The sequence below is a fragment of the Octopus bimaculoides genome, chromosome 1 (assembly GCF_001194135.2).
Source record: "Octopus bimaculoides isolate UCB-OBI-ISO-001 chromosome 1, ASM119413v2, whole genome shotgun sequence".
Classification (NCBI taxonomy): Eukaryota; Metazoa; Mollusca; class Cephalopoda; order Octopoda; family Octopodidae; genus Octopus; species Octopus bimaculoides.
The window spans coordinates 57723240-57732848 of record NC_068981.1 but is presented as its reverse complement, the minus strand read 5'-3'; the positions used below and the strand labels follow the sequence as shown (position 1 = coordinate 57732848).

The following is a 9609-nucleotide window of genomic DNA, read 5'->3' as shown; positions in this document are numbered from 1 at the left end:
ATATATGTTAATAATAATAATAATAGGACAACAAAAGAATGAATGAGATCTCAATATTAGATAAATAGAAGAATTTATCTATAATGTAATACGTGACAATTAGTCGGTTGCCATAATATATATATATATATATATATAATTTAGAGAAAAACCGCTATTAAATCGATCAGTAATGAAGAATATAATTCATACCCTCCAAAAAATAAATATATTATAAACACCTTATTCTAAAAATACAATATAGTACATAAAAGAATGACTACGCATGTTTCATGGCTATATTTTCAAATAGATAACTAATAAAACCAATTCGATTATTAATTCTATTAATAATCAAATCGATCTATAATTAAATCTATTTAAAAATATAGTCACTCATCAGGTCTAAAATAAAATAAAAATAATAATAATAAAAAACCAATTGACGTATTATAACTTACAATAAATATCAAATAAATATATAAAAAATACTTGTTTTAACAATGAATAAACAAATGATCGAAAAACATTTAATGATATTTCTTAAAATAAAATCATAACTTATCTTTTTGAAAAGGTAAGTTATGATTTTATTTTAAGAAATATCATTAAATGTTTTTCAATCATTTGTTTATTTATTATTTTTATTTTATTTTAGACCTGACAAGTAACTATATTTTTAAATAGATTTAATTATAGATCGATTTGATTATTAATAGAATTAATAATCGAATTGGTTTTATTAGTTATCTATTTGAAAATATAGCCATGAAACGTGCGTAGTCATTCTTATGTACTATATTGTATTTTTAGAATAAGGTGTTTATGATATTTATTTTCTGGAGGGTATGAATTATATTCTTCATTAATAAATTATTAAATAGCAGTTTTTCTCTAAATTATATACATATATTTTATATTTTGAAATTTGATTTAGTTTTGCTAAATTGAATTTTTTCCCTTGTAAGTTTGGATTTTATTCCCTAAAATTATTATTATTATTATTATAGTATATATATAAGCAGTAGGAGCAACTAAAGATGATGCAGCAGAATACTGGAATGAATGCTTTGCTGTAACTAAATTTGTACCACATTGTTTTGTGTCCAAGCTCTAATGGGATTATCTTTGCTTCTCACTCCCTTTCTAGGATTGAAAAGATCAGTTTTAGTATATACTGTAGTTGATTGCTTACAGATAATTCAACTGTAGATATTTATCTCAAACTCCTGTTTATGTTTTGATAGTGAGGGTAGGAAAAAAAACTTTCAGATGGCTGTATTATTCTAGGTGGTTATAAAACATCATTCTACATGTTTTTCCATACTGACACTGGTTGAATGGGTCCCTCATTAGCTCACCAGTTGTTCTACCTTGTTGTTTGACACACACAGTAACAGAGTAAACTGCCAATCTTTGTTACTGTGTATGTCAGGAGCTTCTTTTTTTTTTGTATTGTTTTTGTATCTATATCCTTCTTTTGCCTAACTACCTTATAGTGTAGATTGAATGCATTTTATTGTGCTACAGTTGTCTGCAGCTGGAACAATGATTCTTCTTACCTTGTGTCAGTTTTTGTTGGGAGATATTGCTCTTCTTGACTGGTTGCCTTTACTGTGACAAGGTGGAAGACACATCTTTGTCCAATATTTGTACATATATATATATATATATATATATACACACACATACATCACACACATATCACACATGACAACAACAGTGGTTAGTAAGGTATTTGAAATATTCTTTATTAGTACAATCCTTCTAAAATATTTGTTAGGGTTATCTCTATAGATATTCTATGGACATTATAGCGATAACCCTAATAAGTGATGTAAAGCACAATGCTAACTATGTAGGATTTGATATTGGCTCATAAAAACGTTTATTATACTTTATAGTATATTATGGTTGTATAATGAAATACCACATCCTTACAAGTGATTAATATTTACATACTAACTTCCAGGAACATGTCTGAAATATTAGAATTTTTTTTCCTTCAGTTTTTGTGTCTTAGCAAATTGCCAGGTAAAAATACAGTGCCCCCTTAATAACATAGAATCCATTGCTATCTTTCAAAATATGGAATATTAGTCAAGCATTTCCTATTAAAACTTCTCTTTGATGCAAACACAATGTTGTTCCCTAAAACAGAAAGGAAGAAAAATGTCGGAACTAGGTGACCAGGTAATCATCGTCATCGTTTAATGTTTGCTTTCCATGCTGGCATGGGTTGGACGATTTGACTGAGGGCTGGCAAGCCAGAAGGCTGCACCAGGCTCCAATCTGATCTGGCAAAGTTTCTACAACTGGATGCCCTTCCTAATGCCAACCACTCCGAGAGTGTAGTGGGTGCTTTTACGTGCCACCAGCACGAGGGCCAGTCAGGCAGTACTGGCATCGGCCATGCTCAAATGGTGCTTTTTATGTGCCAGCTGCACAAGTGCCAGTCCGGCGGCACTGGCAATGGCCACGCTCAAATGGTGTGTTTTATGTGCCACCAGCATTGATGACTGAAGAAATTTTGAAGTTGTATCAGACTGGTAAACTGGAGTTGGTGCTCAAAGCAAGGCAGACACTAAATGTTGGTCATGATAGATTATGGAGCAAAATATAGGTAATATGTGAGGGTGATTGACTAAAGTTGGTGGGAATACATTTGACAAAGGACCAGAATTTGAACAACTATGGAAGAAAGATTTTTGGTAATGTTTTAATTAAAATACCTTGAGGCGAGACATTTAATTCTACTATGGCAGAAATTATTATTATTGTAATATTTGTATCTAATGTCTCTGATAAGGAAAGAGGAATGAGCTCAGCACTGCAATCTAACCAACACATTTCTCAGTTAAAGTGCCCCAGCTTTTTACCAGGATGAATTATACATGTGCCTGGTAATTATTTTCAATTTGATGAAATAGACCAGTTAGTGTCAAGTATCATGGTCAGGGATATAAGTAGGTAGTGTTAGTGACAGATTCTCAACCATTGTCCTCATATTGTCAATCCATTGACTTAGCCAGCAGCAACATTAAGAATTACCATAATTGTTTATTTATTTTTAATTAGTAAAAGCTCATTTACTTTATAGCAGCAATGGTGACATCACATTTTTGTCCCTCATGTCCAAGGTGCCTTATGAAGAAAATACTCTGAATAAATAGAAACTTTGAAGTAGTTGTATGCTGTCACATTAAGTTGATAGCATACAACTACTTCATCGTATCATTACTGCATAAATCTGAGAGATTTAGAAATGTACTATTTCTAAATTTGAAATCAGTAAATAGAAACTTGTTTCAATTCTCGTGGAGCAACAGCATGTTTTTTGAAAATTTTATTTTGTGAATCAGTCATCAGTAGCCCTTTTATTGAGTCTTTGGAGGATAAAGTTTTGTAAATACATTTGAAAGTTGATTTAGGAACATAGATTATTGAGCAGTGCTCTGTAACATAGGAAGAATGCATTGCAGATTGTTCTCACTGGCACACCCTAAGAAGTATTAAATAAGCAATTCACAGAGGACTAGATCAATTTGAGGTTAGCTTAAGATGTATAGAAGGAACCAGTAAAGATGCTTGTGATATAGTGTTTGGTCAAGAATCCAGAATAAAGTTTAAAGCCTTTTCTTGATCTAACAGCTTTACCATTAAACTTTTACTATACATAAATTATTAAAGCATACATGAACTTTTAGACATCAAATATTCAGAACTTGCACATGCTCATTTATGTTTGAAACTTAAATGAAGCCATTGCTTCCAAATGCATAATGATTGTTTAACATATAATAGAACAACACTGGATACTAGGTTTTATCTGTGTACTACTGCCTTTTTTTTTTTTTTTTCAAAGAATGTTCTGACCTCATCTGGAGGAATGCAACAGTTTGTCCAACAGAACAATTTCTAGAGATTGTGAATCTTGTACCTGATCATTTTTTTTTTTTAGTTATGCAACTAAAAAATGTTCAAGTGACATCAGAACTGCAAAAAAATGAAAGGAAAGATTCTTAAGATTCATGAAATACCATCATAAGTCTGAAACCATTGTAGACAAGAGCATCCATTTTCTCACTAGAGTGTTGTGTATGCAATTTATAAATTGATATGCTGAATGAACCCAATATAAAATGCTGTTCTTATTCAGGGGACATCATCTAACATTTACAGTACATAAAGGGGTAACTCCTACTGGAACAACAAAGAAAAGAAAAACAATACCATCTATATTGCTAAATTCCTTCCAGTTTTGGTGTTATATAAAATTCCTTCTATCTAATAAAGAAATTATTATTGGCAGTAATATAAGTTTAATTGAGTCAGGTCAAGATTGAAAAAGATATGAACTTTCAACTTCTCTTACAATGAAAATCTTAAATGCTAATAGTTATGTTGCTCTGAGCTCAAATCCCAAATCTTTTTTTTTTTTTTTCCTAGTAAGGAAGGGTTTAATAATAATAAGAAACCTTGCTATCATTCTTAAATCTATCTTTGAAAAATTGGCAGCCTCCTTTTTTATCCAGTTGTTTAGCTCTTAATCAATTCTAGTCAAACAGATCTGTAATCAAAGGTATTCCAGTTGTGGCCATCCTGTTTTTTTTTGTCCTGATCTAGTGTACATACAACAATCTGTGTAGGGGATGTAACTGCTATTTCTAAAAATACATGTAATCATGTAGAGGCTTCCTTATTGACTCGTTTTTGTCTAGTTTGAAGTATTTACCCTGATATCTCGGAAACTATTGAAACTAAATAAGTTTCATCATCATCATCGTTATTTAACATCCACTTTCCATGCTGGCATGGGTTGGATGCCCTTCTTAACACCAACCACTCCACATCTATTTAAATTATTTTCCTTTGCAAATTATTTAGATTATATGCAAGTCAAGTTATAATCAGAATTAGTAGAATAGAAATACATTCTCAAAATATACATAAAAGCAGTGAGCTGGCAGAAACATAAGCACGCCGGGCGAAATGCTTAGCGGTATTTCGTCTGCCGTTATGGCCTGAGTTCAAATTCTGCCAAGGTCGACTTTGCCTTTTATCCTTTTGGGGGTCAATAAATTAAGTACCAGTTACGCACTGGGGTCGATATAATCGACTTAATCCCTTTGTCTGTCCTTGTTTAGCCCCTTGTGGGCAATAATGAAATAAGAAATCAGAAAGGTTTATAGCAACAAAACGTCTAATGATAATGACTGTCATACTAACTGATGCAAATTACATTCACATACTGACCAACTATGTAGAAAACATTTCCTCATTTGTTTATATGAGATGAAAGTAATTTAAATGTATCCCTACATGCTATTTGTATTATTAAAGGTATGGAAGAGCAGAAATGAAATGAATGTAAAGTAGTAGAGTACTAGACTGTTGCTTCATTTTTAGTTCAAATCTTATTGCGATCAACTTTACTTTTCATCCTTTTGAATTCAATAAACAAGGACCCAGCTGAGCCTGCCACTCCAACTGAAATGTGTGTCCTTATGCTAAAGTTAGAAGTCATTATTAGTTCCTTAGGAAGTAGTGAAGTTTTAACAAGTTGTCTACACACTTCTTTTTTATTTGGAAGCACTTGACTTTAATTATGTTACTTATTCTCTGAAGATCATAAATATTTAAAACTTCTAATTTCATTGCTCTCTGTGCTTTTTATATGTAAGTACATCGTTGTTGTCATTTTAATGTACAAGTCAGACAGAATAAGTTATGGCAGATTTTCTATGGCTGGTTACTTTCCCTTGGGCAGACATGTTTTCAATGAAGATTGGTTATGAACAACACCGCTTGTGTGACAGTGAGTTGTTTACAACTATTGCATGATGTCAAGACAATGAGTTATGTCATATTTCGGGCTTCTTTCGGTTTCTGTCTACCAGATTCACTAACAGGGCTTTTCTTGGCTTTAGGCTATTATAGAAGACACCTGTCCAAAGTGGTTTCAAGTTCTGTCTTAACCACATAGTCATTCCTGTGCCTATATATGTGTGTATAGTCTTACATTTCCTTTCAGATAATATCTCTAACAAGTACTCCATCTGGTGAGAGAAATATTGCTTAATATACACAGTATGTAACTATATACTGTGCATATTAAACAATATATATATATATATATATGAAAGAACACAAATGGGTTTTAAATTTACTACAGCTGTTTTAGTACCATTTTGTTGATGCTAGTTTATATCTTAGCAAAAATCCACCATTTTAAACATGTATAACCAGGCAAGGTAAAACTAGATGACCTTTCCACCAACTAACATGATCAGTAAGTGATATTTTAAAAAAGAACAATCAAATTTATAGAGAAAATGGATAGGTGAATTGATATTCTAAGGGCAACAAGGTCCAAGCAATTCTATTTTCCAAGCTGCTATCTTAATTAGTGTATAGTCTTGACTCTGCTGTGAAAAGCCAGCAGGGAGCAGGCATGGTCAACCAAAGCATAAAAGCTCAATAAGATAAGAGCTCAGACTTCAAGGTAGAAATATATAAACATGTATGTATGTTCCACTCAGCAATGGGACATACATACATGTGCGGCTGTCTGGCTTCCGTGCCAGTGGCACGTAAATAACACCATTTGAGCATGATTGTTACCAGCATCGCCTTCCTGGCACGTGAAAAGACATTCGAGCGAGGTCGTTGCCAGTACCGCTGGACTGGCTCCTGTACAAGTGGCACGTAAAATACACCATTTTGAGCATGGCTGTTGCCAGTACCGCCTGACTGGCCTTCATGCCGGTGGCACGTAAAAGCACCCACTACAGTCTCGGAGTGGTTGGCGTTAGGAAGGGCCTCCAGGTGTAGAAACTCTGCCAAATCAGATTGGAGCCTGATGTAGCCATCTGGTTCGCCAGTCCTCAGTCAAATCGTCCATGATGATGATGATATATACATCATCATCGTTTAACGTCCGTTTTCCATACTGGCATGGGTTGGACAGTTTGACTTGGTACTGGCAAGCCAAGAGGCCACACCAGGCTCCAATCTGATCTGGCAAGGTTTCTACAGCTGGATGCCCTTCCTAACGCCAACAACTCTGAGAGTGTAGTGGGTGCTTTTTACATGCTACTGGCACGGGAGCCAGCAGGCGACACTGGCATCAGCCACGTTCGGATGGTGCTTTTTATGTGCTACCAGCACAGGAGCCAGTCGGGTCGGGGATGCTGGCATCAACCACGTTCAGATGGTGCTTTTTACGTGCCACCAGTGCGGGGAGCTAGTCAGCACTGGCAGGACCCATGCATGAATGGTACTTATTGTGTGCCACCAGTCAGGCGGTACTGGCATTATATATATATATATATATATACACACACACACACACACACACATATATACATGTGTGTGTGCAAGAAAACCAATATCTACAGATCTTGTAAAAGACTTGATCAAGGTGGTATAAGAACTTTGAATGCATTGTCTGACACTCTACTGTATTGGTCATGTGTGTTGTATTAGTTAATATAATAAAGTAGCATTATTAGAAGTAAGGAGTACACTAATGTTTATAGCTGTTTTGATGCATTGTGGCCAAGTAATTCAGTCAGGTAGAGCTCATGTACCTTCGCTTAAGGGCCATAACTGCATTTTCAGATACATTCCATAAAGGGCATAATTGGCTAAAGTGGCAATCAAAATCTAGTTGTAGATCTCACTTGGCTTTGAGTTTACCCTTCAGTTGTTTTAAGATTTAAAAGTTCAGTTTTGTATGCTTTGATTCTTATTACAATTTGCACCAAGTTTTTAGTTATCTTTTATTGAAATGTTTATTAAATATCATAATTTTCCTTTTTTTTTTTTTTTGTCTAGATCTGCTAAAAAAGCAAAATTACTGAGCTCTTCAATTACTAAAAAGTGTTTGCTCTTAGGTGCAGGTTATGTATCAACCCCAGTTGTTGAATATTTAACAAGAGACAAAACTTGCCACATGACTGTAGGTAAGAACATTTTGCTTTAAGCTTCTTCATTTCAAGGGCATTAATGTTTTATATCTTTGCATGAATTACGTTATTTAAAGATTTTTAAGTTTTTATTTTCACTATAAAACTGTGTTTCCAAATCTACGAATGTCCCTATTTCATTAGTAGTTCAAATATCATTATTAAAATATTATCCTTATTCAAGTTCATCATTATCATCATTGTTTTAACACCCACTTTTCTCCATGCACACATGTGTCAGAATTTGTGGAGATGTATTTTCCGTGGTCAGATGCCCTTCCTGTTGCCAACCCTCACCTCTTTCCAAGTAAGGTAATATTTCTCAATGACCGGACATGTTTTCACAAATGTTTGGTAATGAAAGACATTGTTTGCATGATGGTGACACTCATTTACAACTACCATGCAATTTTAAAGCAAGGAGACAGTAACAGGCACATACATACAAACATTGGTCTTCTTATAGATTCCATTTATCAAATTCATTCACAAGGCTTTGGTCAGTCCAGGCCTATAGTAAGAGACACTTGCCCAGAGTGCCACACATTGGAACTGGACTTGAAACCATGTGGTTGGGAAGCAAACTTCTTACCACATAGCCACTTGGCAGTATCAAAATATGTATCAGTCAAGTATTTAAGGTATATTACATCAGTGGTGCCCTTATTTAAAAACTGAACTCTTTTTGAAAAAATAGATGTCACTGTAGTTGTTGTTACATTTTTGCAGTTTCATATATCAGCATGTTTTGTGGGATGTGGGAGACAAGTGGGACTGAGTGGTTGAGTACCTATAGTATTTAGTCACTATTCTTATAAAATATGCCCTAGTATATGATGTGCAACCCTAATTATAGGAAATGAAATCCCAGAAAAATATTTCTTGTGGCCGTGTGGTTAAAAGGCTCATTTTGTAACTACATGGTTTCAGGTTCTGTCCTATTGTGCAGCTCCTTGGACAAGTGTCTCCAGCCCTAGGCTGACCGATGCCTTGTGAGTGAATTTGGTAGACAGAAACTATGTAGAAGCCCATTGTGTGTATTTGTGCCAGCCACCCTCACCACTTGACAACCAGCGTTTGTTTATATCTCCATAACTTAATGATTTGACAGAAGAGACTGATAGAATAAATACCAGGCATAAAAATAAGTACTGGGCCTGTTTTGTTTGAGTAAACCCTTCAACATGATTGTACTCCAAAGACTGAAACAAATAAAAGATAAATAATATGCACTGACTTTAGCTAATATGATGTGTGGCAAAATATTTTGGCAGATGTATAACAAATTACTAGCTGACCACGTGTCGTCAGTAATGACAGCTAATTCATCATCATTATCATCATCATCGTTTAACGTCCGCCTTCCATGCTAGCATGGGTTGGACGATTTGACTGAGGACTGGTGAAACCGGATGGCAACACCAGGCTCCAATCTAATTTGGCAGAGTTTCTACAGCTGGATGCCCTTCCTAACGCCAACCACTCAGAGAGTGTAGTGGGTGCTTTTACGTGTCACCCACACGAAAACGGCCACGCTCGAAATGGTGTCTTTTATGTGCCACCCGCACAAGAGCCAGTCCAGGGGCACTGGCAACGATCTCGCTCGAAAACCCTACAAAGGCCAGTCAGGCGGTATATATATATATATATATATATATAT

The 9609-nt window shown here is 34.7% G+C and overlaps 1 protein-coding gene across 4 annotated transcripts in view; it reads left to right on the top strand.

The window, feature by feature from the left end:
• The window catches only part of LOC106869155 (alpha-aminoadipic semialdehyde synthase, mitochondrial), a 101852-nt gene that overhangs the window by 74993 nt on the left and 17250 nt on the right, over positions 1-9609 (top strand). For all 4 annotated transcript variants that reach the window (XM_014914763.2, XM_014914765.2, XM_014914762.2 and 1 more), the window contains one exon: positions 7819-7946. In XM_014914763.2, the coding sequence (XP_014770249.1) occupies positions 7819-7946 (128 nt within the window). The remainder of the gene's footprint in view (positions 1-7818; positions 7947-9609) is intronic.